The 23,032-nt window shown below is 35.1% G+C and overlaps 2 protein-coding genes and 1 long non-coding RNA gene across 3 annotated transcripts; 1 reads left to right on the top strand and 2 right to left on the bottom strand.

Moving 5' to 3' along the window:
* Positions 1 to 4,650: 4,650 nt before the first annotated feature.
* On the bottom strand, positions 4,651 to 8,334 carry LOC128676732 (inactive pancreatic lipase-related protein 1-like). Its single transcript, XM_053757028.1, has 6 exons — positions 8,218 to 8,334; positions 7,675 to 7,747; positions 7,198 to 7,331; positions 5,746 to 5,976; positions 5,206 to 5,533; positions 4,651 to 4,799 (listed from the first exon to the last, which is right to left on the bottom strand). Exons 1-6 carry the CDS (start codon positions 8,255 to 8,257, stop codon positions 4,748 to 4,750), a joined length of 858 nt encoding a protein of 285 aa, XP_053613003.1. The 5' UTR covers positions 8,258 to 8,334; the 3' UTR covers positions 4,651 to 4,747.
* Positions 8,335 to 15,253: 6,919 nt separating this feature from the next.
* Positions 15,254 to 17,783, bottom strand: LOC128676739 (inactive pancreatic lipase-related protein 1-like). Its single transcript, XM_053757040.2, has 6 exons — positions 17,651 to 17,783; positions 17,433 to 17,505; positions 16,981 to 17,114; positions 16,333 to 16,563; positions 15,807 to 16,134; positions 15,254 to 15,402 (listed from the first exon to the last, which is right to left on the bottom strand). The coding sequence occupies exons 1-6, from the start codon at positions 17,688 to 17,690 to the stop codon at positions 15,351 to 15,353; spliced, it is 858 nt and encodes a 285-aa protein (XP_053613015.1). The 5' UTR covers positions 17,691 to 17,783; the 3' UTR covers positions 15,254 to 15,350.
* A 769-nt stretch (positions 17,784 to 18,552) lies between these two features.
* Positions 18,553 to 19,485, top strand: LOC128676538 (uncharacterized). Its single transcript, XR_008405422.2, has 2 exons — positions 18,553 to 18,977; positions 19,303 to 19,485. It is a non-coding gene; the product is annotated as an uncharacterized LOC128676538 (long non-coding RNA).
* Positions 19,486 to 23,032: the final 3,547 nt, after the last annotated feature.

Genomic DNA, 23,032 nt, shown 5'->3' with positions numbered 1-23,032 from the left:
GTGTAATTACAGGGACTGTGTCAAAAGCTCCTAGATCACAAAGTAGGCAACACGCGTGTGACACCCCTGGTGATGCAGGTGTTAATAGGTATTATTATACCATCAGGTGGGCCGCATGTCTATTTGTCCTAACCTAGATAAGTACGATACACGTAGGTGTAAACTCGAGGACTGGCTGCACCTAGATCTAGTCGGAATGATAAAGGGTAAAACTGATCTAACCGAACTTAAGCAGGCTACACCTTTTTTTTGTTTTCGCAGGGGGGAATGCGTTTAGGTACCAGCCGTCAGGAATGTGGGACTCCCAGGCCTAGTGTCCGGACTGACTACCCACTAAACTCCTCTGCGGCGTTTCCGCACCTGCCCTTATCGGGGGCGCCATGGGATCGCGGACATTCTACCACGACGCTCCCCGGCGTTAAGGCAGGCTACATCTAGGTCAAGGCAATAAAAACCGGCTGTCCTTAGATCTAGCCGGCTACTAAACTAAACTACTACTAAACCTACGAGTAACTTTGTAGTTTAGCCGTAACATATTCATATACTGTAAGGATGTGAAATGTGGTTATCATTTGACCACTGATGGCTTTACACCCGTGGGAATTTTGGGATATAAAGTACCCTATGTGTTATTCGAGGTTATATTCTACCCGTGTACCAAATTGCATAACAATTGTCTTTTAGTTTTTGCGTGAAACAACATGAAACACGTACATCCTCAAAAACTTTCGCATTTATAACATTCTTCTTCATAGTCGTATTATTCTTGACTGAGGGTCGTGGTCATTACATGGAATGAAACACATGTAACAACTTTCTTGGCATTATTAATGGAGTGTTTTTCCATTGCCTTCTTCATGTCACACACAAGTTAATAGTCAACAAGTGTTGCAAGTAGTGGTCGATGAAAACTACTTTTATATGAGTCAGTTGGTATTCAAATTCATGTGGCAGGGGTAAGATTCGAATCTGGGAACTTTCGATCCACAGGACCTTTAGATCTTAACCATTACACCACCAAGTACAAGTTTATTTGTTAGACAAATTAAAAAAAAAACCCACTTTCAATATTCATTTCGCTACAACTTTTGAACGGCTTAACCGAATTTCATGAAACATGGCTAAGAACACTCGGGATAAAATTATCTATGACATAAGAAAAAACTAAACGAAAGTCGGTGCATCCGTTTGGGAGCTACGATGGCACAGACAGATACACAGACAGACACGTTAAACTTATAATACTCCTCTTTTTGCGTCGGGGGTTATATTAGAATTACGGAAATCTGCATACTAAGCATTCAAACTTATCTTGATAATTTGTTACAATTTATATCTTGATTCAAAGACTGAAATAAGCGAAATTATTAAGTTAAAAGCATGATTAGCTCTGGGATCCCCCTAGCTTGGACATTCATTTATTTATCCAACATTATCTGTCCATAAATCTTATCGATGATAATGTCTTAATCATTATCATATGTCTAGAATAGCCTTTAATAGATCGAGATGATTCGCCGAAGTTCAACGGTGTAATAAATTATACTACCACTCGCTGTAAACAGAGTTCACTGCACTTATGGCGCCTGGGTAGGCATCTTATTTCACTCACACAAATACATGCATTTATTTTATTTCATACATTTTGTTGAGAGTATCTGAGCTTCGGCAGTGCTGATTGCTGATGGTGCATGTGTTCCAAAGGTCCCCACTTCGAAACCTGCTTGTATATCATGATTTCATTAAAGCTAAAATCGTCAGGAAACCTGCGCAATTTATGATTTTTAACAATTTTTCTGTGAATAGAAAACTGAAAACCACTCTAGTAACATATGCGATGCAAATCATTGTGTATGTTTCATTCCACTTAGGTTCCACGACCCCCATGAGATAAATCACCAAAACAGTTAAGTTTTAGTCCGTTCCTTTGACTATTTGCAATTCTTGGCTCGTAATTCTTTCGTAATTCTGAGCCTCATTGCAAACAATGCATATAATAAAAGAGTAGGTATTTTTGTCCTGTATATTGAACATATTTACACAAAAACAAAATTAGGCGATAGATTCATAATAATAGAGTAAGAATTTGAAAAAACTGTCTGTATGTCTGTTTGTACACGCTAATCTTCGGAGCTACTGGATGGATTCGAATGAAACTTTTTTGTTATATAGCTATTAAGCCTGGGCAACATATAGGAAATGAATGATTTTGAAAACTGGAACACCTGATGGAGAATAATGATTTTCCAGCTAAACTATAGGAAATATAGAAATGACGACGTAACAAAACTTGTTCAGTCTGATGAGCATTTTATTTTGAGGTATAATATAATCGAAGATATGGAACACCTGATGCAGACCCATGATAGTCTAGCTAAACTATAGGAAATAAATAAATGACGCCTTAATAAAAGTTGTTAGGCCTGATGAGCATTTCATGTTGAAGTATAAACATTTAATTCAAGCCGAGATTCTCACTGGGAGTGGTGCCGGTGAAACTGTACTTATGCCGCGTATACCGCTTATTGCGACTTTATGAGGCTTTCTCCAGGGTGAGTAATCTTCAGGTCTTTTTATTTTGGCACCCGAAGGAAAGACCCCCAATATATTATATAAAGAAATTTTTAAATTTCTCTAATAATTTTGACTCCTTACGAAAAATTATCCTGCACGCGAACGAAGTCACGGGTATCAGCTAGTCTTCAATATCGAATTCGAATATATTTCACTAGATCACAATCATTAGGTATATGTTTTTACAAGCTTTTCCTTAACATGCAATGTTACATAAATTGTGTTAATATGTTCAATTGGAATCTTGTAACTTAATTGGTGGATCCAGCGATTGCTTATACCCGATGGGCATTGTAACGCTTGTTTTTGTAAAAAATATTTTGATCGATCGTATGAGTTCCTTCTTTGTTTTTTTTTGTGCGTTTGAAAGCCGTTTGTAGATAATCTCTGGTCGTGCTTGTTGACAACGTCAACTATCACGGACTTAGTATATCTGTCATTGTCACACCTGCTTTGGTCATCTCACCCTGCGGGCGGTTTTCGAACTCAACGAAATTTAATATTCCAATGATAAATAATATTGGCTAAATTCGATAATATACAAGGCTTGTCGAAAATTCAACGCACACAATTTGGGAATTGTTTATTATTCCCTACCTATTGTCTTCATCATAACAACCCTGCAAAGTAACTCAAGTGACCACTTAATTTCTACTTTTACAAAGTTTTCCTATAGAAATTCATTTAATTTTTTAAATTAAATATCTCCCTAAATTGGTACGGATTTTGAAAATATGAATCTCGTTTTGGAAAGTCTTTATTTTGTTGTAAAAATATGTTGAAGGTAAATCAAAATTGCGCAAATTCTACACAAGGCAATACATTTAACTAAATCATGATTTTGATCCATGTTATTGTAGAGAGAATACTAACTATCTCGAAACTTAATTGGTGTAATTTTTCATGTTTGAATCTTCCAAAAACAAAGAAATGACATTTTGTTCAACCTTGGGTGTGGTTATAACTCATCATTGTAACCTACCTTTTCCTTATTACTTTGTGAAATAAAATAACTTTTTACCTAACAATTGTTTCAGATTAACTTTTTTACATGACGGCATACAAAATTTCAACCCTGAATGGTTGCCCTTTTCATGATGCCCTCACCAACTATCACTCCCGATGGGTATGTAAAGTTTCATGTCCCTACTATTAAGCGTTGAGGATCTCTCGTCTAGAGCTGCAGCATCAGTTCATGCGTATCATCAACAAGGCAAGGTTACCGGTACCGTCGCTTGTGGAATACATTTCAAGCCAAGAAAATCTATGGTGATAGAGTGTGCAAACAAACAAAAAATACATATCAATAAGTTTCACTTATCGCCGTCTACGCCAGAACTTGAACTTGAACTTAATTCTTTTTTCAATTTACCTTATTTCATTGAAAGTTCATACAGCCGGATGTTAGAAAATTGGTAAGGTCGATGAATAAAGAACCTTTCCTAAATCATAAAAACCTAATATTGATTAAATTTTATTCTAGCACCAACTAATTTTCAAATTTCATATTCATGAGCTCAGTAGTTTTCGAGATTTCGTGATACGTGAGTGAGTGAGTGAGTGTTTTTCACTTTTATATATATAGATAGATAGGTAAAGAAGATATATGGTAAAGTGCTGCATTTTTAATGTTGAACTATTTGAATGAATAGTTACACATTAGTGAATGAGCATGAATCTCGACAAGATTCATGTTTGTTTATTACACGTATCCTGTGCGATCCTTTTTTTATTCCATCATAATTCCTAAAAGTCATCGTTGGAGTTAAAATTGAGGTATTCCGTTTAGCCCACCAGGAATATTTTCCAGGTGCGATTTGTGAAATAAATTAAAATGTATTTTTTCAAGAGGCCCGTAGTTACTAATGATATTTGTGTTGAAGAATTTAAATTACATATAAAATCTTGAGTATACATTTCTATAATAATGTAATATGTAATATTGGCCAATGTGACTAAAATCTGAGCTATTCAAAATGGTGCGCTTAACGGAATTCTTCTAAATATTTACCAACATCTTGTACTTTCGTTCTAGGTAGCAAATTGCCATTGTTTTTTAATAAAACAAAAAGTGAATTAGGTCCAAAAATTGTTTATTTTCCTTTTTAAAACCAAAGAGAAATTTTAAAGCCATATAAAGACATTTTGTTAAAATTTAAGGTTCAGGTTAGACTTAGAAGGGGTAGGTGTTTCCTGTGTTCACGCGATAAATTCCGGACAAACACCTGAAAAAAAAATCGGTATGAAAGTTTTTATCTTATCTGTATTAACAAGTGTCCGTCTCATAAAATAATCAAAACTAAATTAACATCAAGTAATAGGATTTATAAAGTAGTGATCTATATCCTCTATGATTATCAGCTTGATACACTATCTGCTAGACAATAGTCTGCCCTATCTTATTCAGAAAATCTCTGTCTAGGATAATATTTTCCCATCCCTGGTAGGAACAATCGAGTTTATCAAGGCAATTAATCCATACGTCTTACAACATAGCCTTCCATCTTTTATCGATTATCCCTTATTTACATATTTCCATCGATTATTGGATAAACGATGAAGCCGAAAAATTTTGTGAAGAAATTTTATTATTTATAAAAGTGAGACAAAAGTATATGAAGTAATACTTACGGTGTTTTCGAGAGTCTGTTAGTTCCCATAGGAAGGGTAGATAATCTGCAGGTATTGGAGTCCTTCTCTGATATGGTGCTACAGCAGTTCGCATTGAAAGTCTTGTCTCTAATCGAAGCAGCGAAGTACAACCAAGCCCTGTTATGGTGACACTCGTTGTTGGCGCACCCAGGTTGGGTCCTACCACCATTGGGGTAAAAGTCTGCGTGGCCCAATTTTTCACCAATGCCGTTGGATAGAACGGTTCCTGAAGCGTCTGTATGAATCACCTCTACGTATTTTGCATCAGTGATGGACAGTTTGATTGGGCTTTGTGATGGATCAAGTCCTGCAATTATGAGAATAGATTTAGTTTCTTTATCAGATGAAAACTTTATTACTCAAAAATTCCAGACCAATGAAAATGCACTACTTTTTTGTCATCTACATGTTAATTTTGTCATCTAAATTTATGTTTATTTCTGCAGCTGTCAAGACTTTTCATTCTCATTTGCAAGGAGAAATTCTATGCAAGTAGCATATTTATCTAATGATAACTACCTGTAACTCTAGCAACACCGCCTATAAGTCTACCGGCGATGCCGGCAATGTGAGCTCCCAGGTTGAAACCGACCAAGTGAAGAGATCCAGGGGGAACATCGTTATTTCTCAGGGCATTAGCTAAGTACTGCGCAACGCTGAGTACCGCGGCTTGCGCTTGCGCATATGTCATCGACGCGTATATCGACCAGTCGACTACGATCACATTGACGTCTTCCGACTCCAAAAGTTCTGTAAATACATTGGCATTATTTATTTACACCAAAATTAAAATAAAAATAACAACAACATGGTAAAATCTATTAATTTTCAAAAATATCAATAACTAGCTGATGCCTGTCACTTCGTTCGCGTGGCCGAACAATTTTTGGTAAGGCGTCAAAATTATTAGAGAAATTTAATTATACAGACAAATATAACGATACCTATACATACAGAAGATGCTAATCACACTAAAAAGTATATTTTCTATAGTTTAGCTGAACTATTATGACTCTTCTTCAGGTGTTCTTCGATTTTTATACGTAAACAGAAAATGTTCATCAGACTGAACAACTTTTATTAGAGCGTCATTACTATATTCCTTATAGTTTAGCTGTATCATCATAGGTTTACATCAGGTGTTTCAGATTTCAAAATTTATTTATACCCTATATGTTGAAAAGTTTTACTCGAATCCGTCCAGTAGACTGGATTAGCGTGTGCAAACAAACAGAGAAACAGACATACAAAGAGACTTTTTTTAAATTCTTATTGTATTACTAATTCTCTATCGATCTAAATTTTTTTTTAAATTTAAATATCTTCAAAGTATAGAAACACTTTTTTTTACTATTTTATTATATGTATCGATTAGCTAATATTGTGCCCCATAAAGCTTACTGCATTTCCTCGCTGAATAGCTTAGACGACCTAGCTATGCTTGGAATAAAATGTATTGAGCGATTCACATAAATTTATGAACAAAATGATCTAGAAGTCAATTTTTCTCAGTAAACAAACTGTTTGAAAGTAAAAGAAAACGAAAGTCTATGGTATACCGGTAATGAAAAAATATATATTTATGTCATAGTTAATAATACGATTACACACAAAGATAAATCTTTTAATGCGCTTGAAGCAAACAAACATTTTATATATAATTATACATAGCTTGCTTACTGATTGACTTATAAAAAAAAAGATTGTTCTACTAATTTGTCAGCATAAAAGCAAACGGATAGCTTAATTTTTTTCTATCTGTCACCTCTAGAATAAAGCAGAGTTTCAGATTGATTGTCTCGATCATTGCACGTAGAAAAAACAAGTCATTAGAACATGACGATAACCTCCATCAAAAAGGTATAGGTGCCTAATGTTCACATAAAATGCAATACCGAGGTTGTACTGATGTAGAAAACCTACAATCAGTTCATAGTACTACATTGTACAATAGACCTCTTTTCAACATACCTCTTCTAACGTCAAGATTAAGCGATGTAAGGTAGCTTCCTCCATGCCCATGTACCAACACCACTGTAGGAACGTCTTCTTTAAGATCAGTGGCGGCAGGGCCAGCCTGAAGTAATGGCACTCCAGTCACATTGCTGCAAATTTTATACGTTATCGATTGGTTTAATGAATTGATGACTAATTAAATAAATAGCCAATTATGAAGTGAATTACTCACACAAAATGTTCGTTTATGATTATGTTTTCTGCTAATAACTATTAATTTTAAAAAGGTGAAACATATAATAAATCATTTATTTCGATTTCAAGTTAATGGTTAATTATTAAAATTAAATTACTAGAAAACCTGGACTGGCAGTGTACATGTTTCCTTGTTACTAGAAAAATTGGAATATAAAAAATACGCTAGAGCTAGTTTTTTTTTTTTCATGAAAAGCGAGGTAAAGTTAATCAACGGATAGGAGAATAATAATTTACCTGTTGTATAAATAGTATCGGCTAAATTCACCATTTTTTTGATTTCTTGGGACGGGCTCGCCATTAGCTAAAACTGGAACAATGTTTGTCTAATTAATTTTTGGACAAATAATAAATAAGTAAGATTTAACGATTAACATTATCTAGAGAACTTGTAATAAATTTTTGTTTGTTTATTTATCCCTACCTCTTTCACGTCAATACGTATAATTGGAGAGCGGGAGAGTGACATAGGCTACATTTTGCCGGACATAGCCGTGGGAAATAGCTAGTAGAGTATTAAGTTCTCTATGTCTTGCCACTAAGAAGCAATGCTAAAAACTAGTCTACACACCTGGAATAAGTTTTTATACAAGCAGCAAATTTTTGGTTTCATATCTCAAATATTAATGTCAATGTTGCGTTTGTATGTATGGTGTCACACGGCTAGACCATGCGAGGAACTCCCGTATTCGGTGCAGTCTTCGCGTCCGTGCAGAAACAAAATAGAAAGACAATTTCTGAGTAATGTTTATCTATCAAGATATTGACATCTTCACTTACCTAAGGCAATTGCAAAAACTACGGACACACCCTTCCACATGTTGACCTATTTCACTGCAACTAAAGAAGGCTGAATACTTTTAATTTTTGATTTGTAGCTGTATTTATATCACTGATTAAAACTTCATTGTGAATCGATAGTGAATCATCCGATTAGGAGATGCCATCATTAAAGAAGCCGACATTTTTAATTAATTTATGGACAGTATCTATATGTTAAAACTATAGAGGGGTACAATAACACATGTATAAAAAATATTTAAGATTACTTATAATTATTTTCATGAAAGCTGCAGATAAAACTTTTTTCTGTTCCATTTATTTATAAGAAATTGTACCTCGAATCGCATCTAAAAATATTGGTTGGTGGTGCGAATCGTACCACGAAACCTGCGAATAGAATCGGTGCAATTCCAAAATGTGCGGAATACTTTTTTTTTTCATTTTCTAATACCAAATTAAGCTGCCAAAAAAATGTTCACTTATGCATCCGAATAAAATCATCTGTACCTTGTTTCATATTGAGCGCTATCACTGGTATTAGATTTTATGCAATACCAAATACCCAAATCATCAAAACTAAAAAAGAAATTAATAAAAAGAATACGAAAACCAAATTAAAAAGTCACTTCTTGTTTAATAATCAGCAATCTCGTCATTTGTTTTTCGGCCAGCCTTCATCATAGGTATAGATGCATTGCCATGCACGATTGTTGTTTACCTACATTTCACAGATGTTCGACGTGAGTGATACATAAGGTTTTTCTTATATTTTTGTTAGAATTTTACGACTGCCGACATCTTGTTGTAAGAAGTCTGATACACTCATGAACTTAAACTGTCAAACAGTGTACGTACATGTTTCCTCAGAATGTTTTCCTTTACCTTTATTTATTAAACTTAAAGAAACAAACATGTAAAGGTAATAAATAAAAAACACAATAAAAATAATCCCGGTTTTATTATGCCCGCAAGTAAAACTTGTTGTTTTAGGTATTTATATAAATAAATAAATAAATAAATATATTAGGACAAATCACACAGATTGAGCTAGCCCCAAAGTAAGTTCGAGACTTGTGTTACGGGATACTAACTCAACGATACTATATTTTATAAATAGATACATATATAAATAGACATCCAAGACAATTTATGTAGGTATATTGTAGTAAAGTTGATATAATATTTTTTTTTGTATAAATAGAAATAGTTTATTGTAATCGCGATTAGCTCAGGGATTCCCTGTTATATACGTTATATTTACATCTATAACTCTTATTTAAAAAAATACTTATTCAATTCATTTTATCGGATTTCGAAGGTTAAATAAGTAAAAGTGTTGATAAGTTATGACTTTGTGATTTGTGGTAGTATATACCCTTAGAATGTAGGTATTACACAAGTTTTTAATTTTTCTGGGTTGTCTGCGGCTCGCATAAACCTAATTTAATCATATGTCATGTAACATTGCATACATTTATATTACACAGGGTCTCTATTTTATATTTAAACTGCACACATTTTGTACATTAGAGATTAGATTAATAGATTTAGATGATAAAACTGAGTCGGCATCCAAAGACATCGATCGTCATGCATACAGTATGCAAAACTGTGTGCAATCAATAAAAAGTTACCATATAGAGGATGTCAATTATGCTTAATCCATTGGATAAATCGCCATTATATTTAGTGAGAGGGCAGAGACCGATTTGTGCTCCATGTCTTGGACATAGTCACACGTTGGCAAGGGCTTACATATTCTCTCGGCTGGTATCAAACGCAAAACCTCCTAAAGAGTACTTGTTCTACTAGTTTTCGTAATTCGTAGTATGTCTTATTCATATAAAATAAATAAAATCTAATTTTGCGATTCTACATATCCTAACTCTATGTAATAGCCAAGCAACACGATACTAGTATAGTAGCGTTATGTAGCGGAATCAAACATAGAGTTTACGTTTTATAGAAACGACATTAAAACTAAAAAGAGGAAAATTTATGTCTTTATTACGTTCTGACAAAAGTCGTAGAATAAGATGTTAGTCTCTATGTATCTTATACGCCTACGGAAGGTTATGCGTTAGATACCAGTAACCCTGTATAGTGAGTTGGCTCCAAAGTTTTACCAAAGGCAGATCTTGGTACAAAAGTCTTCTACATGGGTAGGTAGGCAGTACATGGGCAGTACTTGCATTGATGTGGTCCGGTTTGGTGGGGCGTAAAAGGCAGTGTATTTACAGGGCACTATGGCAAAAGCTCCTAGATCACAAAGTAGGCAACACGCGTGTGACACCCCTGGTGTTGCAGGCGTTAATAGGTGGTTATACCATCAGGTGGGCCGCATGTCTATTTGTCCTAACCTAACTAAGTACGATACACGTAGGTGTAAACTCGAGGACTCATTCTACATGGCTTGATGGCATCTACGAGGCTTGATGGTCCGCGCCACGCTCGCGTAGCGTAAGGGGCGGGTGGTTAGCACTTGTGCTTGCTGCTCGCCCAGGTCGGGGCAAGGCCGGCCGGGGGGGCGTCGCGGTGAAATGCCTAGCGACCCCGTGATGTCCCCCATAACGGCAGCATGGAAACGCCCCAGGGGTTTAGTGGGTAGGCTGGGCCGACTAGCGGCCCAGGAGTCCCACACTCAGTGCGTAACAAGCATTCCCCTGGGTAAACAAAAAAAAAAAGGCTACACCTAGGACAGACCAATTAAGACCGGCTGTACCTACATCTAGCTGGCTAAACTTACGTTTAGCTGCACTTTGTAGTTTAGCCGTAACATATATATTTACTGTAAGGAGGTGAAATGTGGTTATGTCAAAACCATTGATGGCTTCACTCCCGTGGGAATTTCGGGATAAAAAGTATCCTATGTGTTATTAGAGGTTATATTCTATCCATGTGCCAAATTTCATAACAATTCTTAACTCAAACTTTCGCATTTATAATATTCTTCTTCATAGTCGTATTCCTCATGACTGAGGGTAGTGGTCATTACGTGGAATGAAACACACGTAAAAACTTTCTTGGCATTATTAATAGAGTGTATTGTCATTGCCTTCACCATTTCACACACATGTTAATAATCAACAAGTGTGCAGGTTTCCTCACGATGCTTTTCCTTCCGGAAGCGAGTGGTGGTCGATGAAAACTACTTTTACTGATTGGTATACAAGTTCATGTGACACGAGTAGGATTCGAAACTTGGGAACTTTCGAGCCACAGGCGGGCGTTTTAACCATTACACCACCACCGCTTTATAATATTAGTACATGTGTGTTTATTTGTTAGACAAATTAAAAAAAACGACTTTCAATATTCATATCGCTACAACACGGCTAAACCGAATTTAATGAAACATGGCTAAGAATACTCGGGATAAAGTTAAACTTATAACACTCCTCTTTTTGCGTTCGGGGGTTAAAAATAGTAGAATTACGGAAGTCTGTCTATACTAGGCGTTCAAACTTATCTTGATAATTTGTTACAATTTATACCTTGAATTAAAGATTGAAATAAACTAAATTAATTATCTTAAAAGCTTGATTAGCTCTGGGATCCCCCAGCTTATTTGTCCAACATTATCTGTCCATAAATCTTATCGATTATAATGTTGTAATCGTTATCATATGACTAGAATAGCCTTTAATAGATCGAGATGATTCGCCGAAGTTAAACGGTGTAATAAATTATACTACCACTCGCTGTAAACAGTTCACTGCACTTATGGCGCCTGGGTAGGCATCTTATTTCACTCACACAAATACATGCATTTATTTTATTTCATACATTTTGTTGAGAGTATATGAGCTTCGGCAGTGCTGATTGCTGATGGTGCATGTGTTCCAAAGGTCCCCACTTCGAAACCTGCTTGTATATCATGATTTCATTAAAGCTAAAATCGTCAGGAAACCTGCGCAATTGATGATTTTTAACAATTTTTCTGTGAATTGAAAACTGAAAACCACTCTAGTAACATATGCGATGCAAATCATTGTGTATGTTTCATTCCACTTAGGTTCCACGACCCATGAGATAAAACACCAAAACTGCTCAGTTTTAGTCCGTTCCTTTGACTATTTGCAATTCTTGGCTCGTACTCGTAATTCTTTCGTAATTCTGAGCCTCATTGCAAACAATGCATATAATAAAAGAGTAGATATTTTTGTCCTGTATATTGAACATATTTACACAAAAACAAAATTAGGCGATAGATTCATAATAATAGAGTAAGAATTTGAAAAAACTGTCTGTATGTCTGTTTGTACACGCTAATCTTCGGAACTACTGGATGGATTCGAATGAAACTTTTTTGTTATATAGCTATTAAGCCTGGGCAACATATAGGAAATGAATGATTTTGAAAACTGGAACACCAGATGGAGAATAATGATTTTCCAGCTAAACTATAGGAAATATAGAAATGACGACGTAACAAAACTTGTTCAGTCTGATGAGCATTTTATTTTGAGGTATAATATAATCGAAGATATGGAACACCTGATGCAGACCCATGATAGTCCAGCTAAACTATAGGAAATAAATAAATGACGCCTTAATAAAAGTTGTTAGGCCTGATGAGCATTTCATGTTGAAGTATAAACATTTAATAAATAAATAATAAATAAATATATTAGGACAAATCACACAGATTGAGCTAGCCCCAAAGTAAGTTCGAGACTTGTGTTATGGGATACTAACTCAACGATACTATATTTTATAAATAGATACATATATAAATAGACATCCAAGACCCGGGCCAATCAGAAAAAGATCATTTTCCATCATGACCCGACCGGGGATCGAACCCGGGACCTCTCGGTTCAGTGGCAAGAACTTTACCGCTGCGCCACCGAGGTCGTCAAAAGCCAAAAATTCAAGCCGAGATTCTCACTGGGAGTGGTGCCGGTGAAACTGTACTTATGTCGCGTATACCGCTTATTGCGACTTTATGAGGCTTTCTCCAGGGTGAGTAATCTTCAGGTCTTTTTATTTTGGCACCCGAAGGAAAGACCCCCAATATATTATATAAAGAAATTATTAAATTTCTTTAATAATTTTGACTCCTTACGAAAAATTATCCTGCACGCGAACGAAGTCACGGGTATCAGCTAGTCTTCAATATCGAATTCGAATATATTTCACTAGATATGTTTTTACAAGCTTTTCCTTAACATGCAATGTTACATAAATTGTGTTAATATGTTCAATTGGAATCTTGTAACTTAATTGGTGGATCCAGCGATTGCTTATCATACCTACCCGATGGGCATTGTAACGCTTGTTTTTGTAAAAAATATTTTGATCGATCGTATGAGTTCCTTCTATTGTATTTTTTGTGCGTTTTGAAAGCCGTTTGTAGATAATCTCTGGTCGTGCCTGTTGACAACGTCAACTATCACGGACTTAGTATATCTGTCATTGTCACACATGCTTTGGTCATCTCACCTTGCGGGCGGTTTTCGAACTCAACGAAATTTAATATTCCAATGATAAATAATATTGGCTAAGTTCGATACAAGGCTTGTCGAAAATTCAACGCACACAATTTGGGAATTGTTTATTATTCCCTACCTATTGTCTTCATCATAACAACCCTGCAAAGTAACTCAAGTGACCACTTAATTTCTACTTTTACAAAGTTTTCCTATAGAAATTCATTTAATTTTTTAAATTAAATATCTCCCTAAATTGGTACGGATTTTGAAAATATGAATCTCGTTTTGGAAAGTCTTTATTTTGTTGTAAAAATATGTTGAAGGTAAATCAAAATTGCGCAAATTCTACACAAGGCAATACATTTAACTAAATCATGATTTTGATCCATGTTATTGTAGAGAGAATACTAACTATCTCGAAACTTAATTGGTGTAATTTTTCATGTTTGAATCTTCCAAAAACAAAGAAATGACATTTTGTTCAACCTTGGGTGTGGTTATTACTCATCATTGTAACCTACCTTTTCCTTATTACTTTGTGAAATAAAATTACTTTTTACCTAACAATTGTTTCAGATTAACTTTTTTACATGACGGCATACAAAATTTCAACCCTGAATGGTTGCCCTTTTCATGATGCCCTCACCAACTATCACTCTCGATGGGTATGTAAAGTTTCATGTCCCTACTATTAAGCGTTGAGGATCTCTCGTCTAGAGCTGCAGCATCAGTTCATGCGTATCATCAACAAGGCAAGGTTACCGGTACCGTCGCTTGTGGAATACATTTCAAGCCAAGAAAATCTATGGTGATAGAGTGTGCAAACAAACAAAAAATACATATCAATAAGTTTCACTTATCGCCGTCTACGCCAGAACTTGAACTTGAACTTAATTATTTTTTCAATTTACCTTATTTCATTGAAAGTTCATACAGCCGGATGTTAGAAAATTGGTAAGGTCGATGAATAAAGAACCTTTCCTAAATCATAAAAACCTAATATTGATTAAATTTTATTCTAGCACCAACTAATTTTCAAATTTCATATTCATGAGCTCAGTAGTTTTCGAGATTTCGTGATACGTGAGTGAGTGAGTGAGTGTTTTTCACTTTTATATATATAGATAGATAGGTAAAGAAGATATATGGTAAAGTGCTGCATTTTTAATGTTGAACTATTTGAATGAATAGTTACACATTAGTGAATGAGCATGAATCTCGACAAGATTCATGTTTGTTTATTACACGTATCCTGTGCGATCCTTTTTTTATTCCATCATAATTCCTGAAAGTCATCGTTGGAGTTAAAATTGAGGTATTCCGTTTAGCTCACCAGGAATATTTTCCAGGTGCGATTTGTGAAATAAATTAAAATGTATTTTTTCAAGAGGCCCGTAGTTACTAATGATATTTGTGTTGAAGAATTTAAATTACGTATAAAATCTTGAGTATACATTTCTATAATAATGTAATATGTAATATTGGCCAATGTGACTAAAATCTGAGCTATTCTAAATGGTGCGCTTAACGGAATTCTTCTAAATATTTTCGTTCTAGGTAGCAAATTGCCATTGTTTTTTAATAAAACAAAAAGTGAATTAGGTCCAAAAATTGTTTATTTTCCTTTTTAAAACCAAAGAGAAATTTTAAAGCCATATAAAGACATTTTGTTAAAATTTAAGGTTCAGGTTAGACTTAGAAGGGGTAGGTGTTTCCTGTGTTCACGCGATAAATTCCGGACAAACACCTGAAAAAAAAAATCGGTATGAAAGTTTTTATCTTATCTGTATTAACAAGTGTCCGTCTCAGAAAATAATCAAAACTAAATTAACATCAAGTAATAGGATTTATAAAGTAGTGATCTATATCCTCTATGATTATCAGCTTGATACACTATCTGCTAGACAATAGTATGCCCTATCTTATTCAGAAAATCTCGGTCTAGGATAATATTTTCCCATCCCTGGTAGGAACAATCGAGTTTATCAAGGCAATTAATCCATACGTCTTACAACATATTAGCCTTGGATCTTTTATCCATTATCCCATATTTACATATTTCCATCCATTATCGGATAAACGATAAAGCTGAAAAATTTTGTGAAGAAATTTTATTACTCGTGAGACATAAGTATATGAAGTAATACTTACGGTGTTTTCGAGAGTCTGTTAGTTCCCATAGGAAGGGTAGATAATCTGCAGGTATTGGAGTCCTTCTCTGATATGGTGTTACAGCAGTTCGCAGTGAAAGTCTTGTCTCTAATCGAAGCAGCGAAGTACAACCAAGCCCTGTTATGGTGACACTCGTTGTTGGCGCACCCAGGTTGGGTCCTACCACCATTGGGGTAAAAGTCAGCGTGGCCCAATTTTTCACCAATGCCGTTGGATTGAACGGTTCCTGAAGCGTCTGTATGAATCACCTCTACATATGCTGCATCAGTGATGGACAGTTTGATTGGGCTTTGAGATGGATCAAGTCCTGCAATTATGAGAATAGATTTAGTTTCTTTATCAGATGAAAAATTGATCATTCAAAAATTCCAGACCAATGAAAATTCACTACATTTTTGTCATCTACATGTTAAATTTATTTTTATTTCTGCAGCTGTCAAGACTTTTCACTCTCATTTGCAAAGAGAAATTCCATACAAGTAGCATATTTATCTAATGATAATACCTGTAACTCTAGCAACACCGCCTATAAGTCTACCGGCGATGCCGGCAATGTGAGCTCCCAGGTTGAAACCGACCAAGTGAAGAGATCCAGGGGGAACACCGTTATTTATCAGGGCATTAGCTAAGTACTGCGCAACGCTGAGTACCGCGGCTTGCGCTTGCGCATATGTCATCGACGCGAATATCGACCAGTCGACTACGATCACATTAACGTCTTCCGACTCCAAAAGTTCTGTAAATACATTGGCATTAATATTTACACCAAAATTTAATACTATTGAAAGTAAAAGTAACAACAACATGGTAAAAACTATTAATTTACAAAAATATCAATAATTAGCTAATATGTCACCCCGAATCGTACCCGGCTCGAAGGTGCCCGAAAAATAATATCGTTTGTCAGCATAAAAGCAAACGGATAGCCTTATTGTATTCTATGTGTCACCTCTAGAATAAAGCAGTGTTTCAGATTGATTGTTTCGAAAATTCCACTAGAAGAAACAAGTCATTAAAACATGACGATAACCTCCATCAAAAAGGTATAGGTGCCTAATCCAACATCAAATGCAATACCGAGGTTGTACTGATGTAGAAAACCTACAATTAGTTCATAGTACTACATTGTACAATAGACCTCTTTTCAACATACCTCTTCTAACGTCAAGATTAAGCGATGTAAGGTAGCTTCCTCCATGCCCATGTACCAACACCACTGTAGGAACGTCTTCTTTAAGATCAGTGGCGGCAGGGCCAGCCTGAAGTAATGGCACTCCAGTCACATTGCTGCAAATTTGATACGTTATCGATTTATTTAATGAATTGATGACTAATGAAATAAATAGCCAATTATGAAGTGGATTGCTCATACAAAAATTTTCGTTTTATGATTACGTTTTCTGCTTATAACTATTAAATTTAAAAAGGTGAAAAATAATAATAAATGATTTATTTCGATTTCAAGTTAATGGTTAATTATTAAAATTAAATTAATCTCAAATGTTGCTACAAAAATTGGAATATAAAAAATACGCTAGTGCTAGTTTTTTTTTTTCAAGAAAAGCGGGGTAAAGTTAATCAACGGATAGGAGAATAATAATTTACCTGTTGTATAAATAGTATCGGCTAAATTCACCATTTTTTTGATTTCTTGGGACAGGCTCGCCATTAGCTAAAACTGGAACAATGTCTAATTAATTTTTGGATAAATAATAAATAAGTAAGATTTAACGATTAAGATTATCTAGAGAACTTGTAATACATTTGTGTTTGTTTATTTCTGAGTAATGTTTATCTATCAAGATATTGACATCTTCACTTACCTAAGGCAATTGCAAAAACTACGGACACACCCTTCCACATGTTGACCTATTTCACTGCAACTAAAGAAGGCTGAATACTTTTAATTTTTGATTTGTAGCTGTATTTATATCACTGATTAAAACTTCATTGTGTATCGATAGTGAATCATCCGATTAGGAGATGCCATCATTAAAGAAGCCGACATTTTTAATTAATTTATGGACAGTATCTATATGTTAAAACTATGGGTACAATAACACATGTACAAAAAAATATTTAGGATTAATTATAATTTTTTTCATCAAAGCTGCAGATAAAATATATTTTCATTTGATATAAGTTATTTGATATTTGTTTATAAGATAATTAAACATTAGATTTTTTGAGTAACACACATTTAAATTGTACCTCGAATCGCATCTAAAAATATTGGTTGGTGGTGCGAACCTGCGAATAGAACCGGAGCTATTAGAGCCTAATGATGCTGCCAAAAAACTGTTCACATAAGCATCCGAATAAAATCATCTGTACCTTCTTTCTTATTGAGGGCTATCACTGGTATTCGTTTTATTCAATACAATATAAATACCCAAATCATTAAATAGGTAACTTACCATCAAAACTAAAAGAAGAAATTAAGAAAAAGAATACGAAAACAAAATTAAAAAGTCACTTCTTGTTTAAAAATCAGCAATCTTAGATCACCTCGTGTGGAACGGTGACGCTCGTCATTTGTTTTTTCGGTCAGCTTCTTAGATATAGATGCGTTGTCATGCACGAATGATGCTTACCTACACAGATGTTCGACATGATATGCCAGTGTACATTTAAACCTATACATAAGATTTTTGTTACACTGCTAGCAGATACATTTATTGCTAAATCTTTACTAAAATATAAGGATATAATGAATACAAGTAACTATTAATCTTCTAGTACTTTTGATGGGTTTTTATAATCGCTTCTTCGCGCACGTACCTAACCACATACATAGATAGTCTAACCAGTAAGTGGGTGTCTTAATACTAGTTGGCGATAGTAAATATAGATCTATTTTTCATTGGTTTTGAACTCACAATACCTATTTTCTGTGTTTCAAGGATAATACTTTTTACCCTAACCTCTATATAAAAATATATACCCAATATTGATTATAATATTATGTTCTTAACCTTTCCCTAGGCAGTGGATACCAGGATGTGATGTTTGGCTCATTTCTGGTCAAGACCCTCCAGACATAAACAAGGAAATAGCACCCAACGAAGATGATGCTGAACTCCCACATATGACAATTTTCACTGAATTCGGTGATTTGAATCTAAGGCAAAAAATCACAGTATTTAAAAAGTAAGTATTATTTGTACGCTATCTTGTTCCCCGCGCCCCGCTCCGCCTCCAAAACGGTGGACGAACAGCGCGAGGTAGCGGCCAACGAGAGTATGGTGAAAACATAACATTACATTTACTTTACAACTTTTTATTGATGTATTAAACGTCATTGTTCCAAGTATAAACATACTTATAAACAAATAGGAGAACTTAATTCTAGAAGCATTATCTCCTAGCTAACCACTTTATAGCTTGTGGAACCAAATCTACAAATCTATGAGTGGCTACTTGACTGGGTAAAAATTAAAATGCATATAAATAGCCTATTATAATCTTGTTTCAGATTTGTATCATTGCCAGAGTTTGAACAGTGCCCTTTCAAAGTGACTATGGAAAGCAATTTGCCTAAGTTTGTGGTGCCTTTAGACGACGACGACAAGGACAGTATGGTCACACACATAGACGATATGGATAATTCGGATGTAGAAACTGAAAGTTAATGAATAAAACTGTTTATAAGGATAAATTAGTTTATCTCATATTTACATTATACATCTAGTGGTAAGTAGTCTGATACACTCATGAACTTAAACTATCAACCAGTGTACGTACATGTTTGCTCAGAATGTTTTCCTTTACCTTTATTTATTAAACTTAAATTAACAAACATGTACAGATAATAAAAAACACAATAAAAATAATCCCGGTTTTATTATGCCCGCAAGTAAAACTTGTTGTTTTAGGTATTTATGTAGGTCTGTAGTAAAGATGATATAATATTTTTTTTTGTATAAATAGAAATAGTTCGCGATTAGCTCAGGGATTCCCTGTTATATACATTACATTTACTTCAAAATATACTTATTTAAAAAATACTTATTTAAATAATTTTATTGGATCTCGAAGGTTAAATAAGTAAATGTATTGATAAGTTATGACTTTATGATTTCCGGAAATATATACCCTTAGAATGTAGGTTTCACAAGTTTTTCATTTTTCTGGGTTGTCTGCGGCTCGCATATACAACCTTATTTAATCGTATGTCATGTAAGTTTAGAAACTGCCCCTCGTTTATCAATCTAAACAAGTTTTTTACAAAAATGTCATTTTTGACACAAGCTTTTATTGTCATCAGAGAGGTCTTGTGGCATTTAACGCCTGACAAAATAACGTCCGTGCTGTAAACGGTTGAGAAGTTCCCTCGTTTGGAACCGATCTGGGCGGAACCATCAAGTCATGCTTATCATAATAATACATTTAATAATTGTCATGTAAACTGAACGTGGGAAATTTCGACTCTGTAGGATTACTGGAGGTAGGAGAAATCTAACTTGCAAGATTTGATTACAGACTGACAACGGGAAATGTGAAAGTAAATCTAAAAGCTTGTAATTATATTACACAGGGTCCCTATTTTATATTTAAACTGCACACATTTTGTACATTAGAGATTAGATTAGTAGATTTAGATGATAAAACTGAGTCGGCATCCAAAGACATCGATCGTCATGCATACTGTAAAACTGTGTGCAATCAATAAAAAGTTACCATATAGAGGATGTCAATTATGCTTAATCCATTGGATAAATCGCCATTATATTTAGTGAGAGGGCAGAGACCGATTTGTGCTCCATGTCTTGGACATAGTCACACGTTGGCAAGGGCTTACATATTCTCTCGGCTGGTATCAAATGCAAATCCTCCTAAAGAATACTTGGTCTACTAGATTTCGTAATTCGTAGTATTTATTATTCATATAAAATAAATAAAATCTAATTTTGCGATTCTACACATCTTAACTCTATGCCAAGCAACACGAGACTAGTATAGTAGCGTTATGTAGCGAAATCAAACATAGAGTTAACGTTTTATAGAAACGACATTAAAACCAAAAAAAGGAAAATTTATGTATTTATTACGTTTAGAGAAAAGTCGTGAACAAAAGATGTTAGTCTCTATATACCTTATGCGCCTTTGGAAGGTTATGCGTTTGATACCAGTAACCCTGTAGGGCTCCAAAGTTTTACCAGTGGCAGATCTTGGTAAAAATTATTCTACATGGGTATGTAGGTACCTCACTCTAAACAGCAGTACTTGCATTGCTGTAGTCCGGTTTGGTGGGGCGTGAAAAGCAGTGTAATTACAGGGACTGTGTCAAAAGCTCCTAGATCACAAAGTAGGCAACACGCGTGTGACACCCCTGGTGATGCAGGTGTTAATAGGTATTATTATACCATCAGGTGGGCCGCATGTCTATTTGTCCTAACCTAGATAAGTACGATACACGTAGGTGTAAACTCGAGGACTGGCTGCACCTAGATCTAGTCGGAATGATAAAGGGTAAAACTGATCTAACCGAACTTAAGCAGGCTACACCTTTTTTTTGTTTTCGCAGGGGGGAATGCGTTTAGGTACCAGCCGTCAGGAATGTGGGACTCCCAGGCCTAGTGTCCGGACTGACTACCCACTAAACTCCTCTGCGGCGTTTCCGCACCTGCCCTTATCGGGGGCGCCATGGGATCGCGGACATTCTACCACGACGCTCCCCGGCGTTAAGGCAGGCTACATCTAGGTCAAGGCAATAAAAACCGGCTGTCCTTAGATCTAGCCGGCTACTAAACTAAACTACTACTAAACCTACGAGTAACTTTGTAGTTTAGCCGTAACATATTCATATACTGTAAGGATGTGAAATGTGGTTATCATTTGACCACTGATGGCTTTACACCCGTGGGAATTTTGGGATATAAAGTACCCTATGTGTTATTCGAGGTTATATTCTACCCGTGTACCAAATTGCATAACAATTGTCTTTTAGTTTTTGCGTGAAACAACATGAAACACGTACATCCTCAAAAACTTTCGCATTTATAACATTCTTCTTCATAGTCGTATTATTCTTGACTGAGGGTCGTGGTCATTACATGGAATGAAACACATGTAACAACTTTCTTGGCATTATTAATGGAGTGTTTTTCCATTGCCTTCTTCATGTCACACACAAGTTAATAGTCAACAAGTGTTGCAAGTAGTGGTCGATGAAAACTACTTTTATATGAGTCAGTTGGTATTCAAATTCATGTGGCAGGGGTAAGATTCGAATCTGGGAACTTTCGATCCACAGGACCTTTAGATCTTAACCATTACACCACCAAGTACAAGTTTATTTGTTAGACAAATTAAAAAAAAAACCCACTTTCAATATTCATTTCGCTACAACTTTTGAACGGCTTAACCGAATTTCATGAAACATGGCTAAGAACACTCGGGATAAAATTATCTATGACATAAGAAAAAACTAAACGAAAGTCGGTGCATCCGTTTGGGAGCTACGATGGCACAGACAGATACACAGACAGACACGTTAAACTTATAATACTCCTCTTTTTGCGTCGGGGGTTATATTAGAATTACGGAAATCTGCATACTAAGCATTCAAACTTATCTTGATAATTTGTTACAATTTATATCTTGATTCAAAGACTGAAATAAGCGAAATTATTAAGTTAAAAGCATGATTAGCTCTGGGATCCCCCTAGCTTGGACATTCATTTATTTATCCAACATTATCTGTCCATAAATCTTATCGATGATAATGTCTTAATCATTATCATATGTCTAGAATAGCCTTTAATAGATCGAGATGATTCGCCGAAGTTCAACGGTGTAATAAATTATACTACCACTCGCTGTAAACAGAGTTCACTGCACTTATGGCGCCTGGGTAGGCATCTTATTTCACTCACACAAATACATGCATTTATTTTATTTCATACATTTTGTTGAGAGTATCTGAGCTTCGGCAGTGCTGATTGCTGATGGTGCATGTGTTCCAAAGGTCCCCACTTCGAAACCTGCTTGTATATCATGATTTCATTAAAGCTAAAATCGTCAGGAAACCTGCGCAATTTATGATTTTTAACAATTTTTCTGTGAATAGAAAACTGAAAACCACTCTAGTAACATATGCGATGCAAATCATTGTGTATGTTTCATTCCACTTAGGTTCCACGACCCCCATGAGATAAATCACCAAAACAGTTAAGTTTTAGTCCGTTCCTTTGACTATTTGC

The sequence above is a fragment of the Plodia interpunctella genome, chromosome 16 (assembly GCF_027563975.2).
Source record: "Plodia interpunctella isolate USDA-ARS_2022_Savannah chromosome 16, ilPloInte3.2, whole genome shotgun sequence".
Taxonomy (NCBI): domain Eukaryota; kingdom Metazoa; phylum Arthropoda; class Insecta; order Lepidoptera; family Pyralidae; genus Plodia; species Plodia interpunctella.
This window is presented reverse-complemented; position numbering and strand designations above follow the sequence as displayed.

Excerpts from the sequence above, each read along its gene's own strand:
- LOC128676732 (XM_053757028.1), bottom strand. The coding sequence starts at position 8,257 with ATGTGGAAGGGTGTGTCCGTAGTTTTTGCAATTGCCTTAG. Across the intron at positions 7,332-7,674 it reads CGATACTATTTATACAACAG|CAATGTGACTGGAGTGCCAT; the intron begins GTAAATTATTAT and ends TAAAATTTGCAG. Across the intron at positions 5,534-5,745 it reads CGGTGTTGCTAGAGTTACAG|GACTTGATCCATCACAAAGC; the intron begins GTAGTTATCATT and ends TCATAATTGCAG.
- LOC128676739 (XM_053757040.2), bottom strand. The coding sequence starts at position 17,690 with ATGTGGAAGGGTGTGTCCGTAGTTTTTGCAATTGCCTTAG. Across the intron at positions 16,564-16,980 it reads TAATCTTGACGTTAGAAGAG|AACTTTTGGAGTCGGAAGAC; the intron begins GTATGTTGAAAA and ends ATGTATTTACAG. Across the intron at positions 16,135-16,332 it reads CGGTGTTGCTAGAGTTACAG|GACTTGATCCATCTCAAAGC; the intron begins GTATTATCATTA and ends TCATAATTGCAG.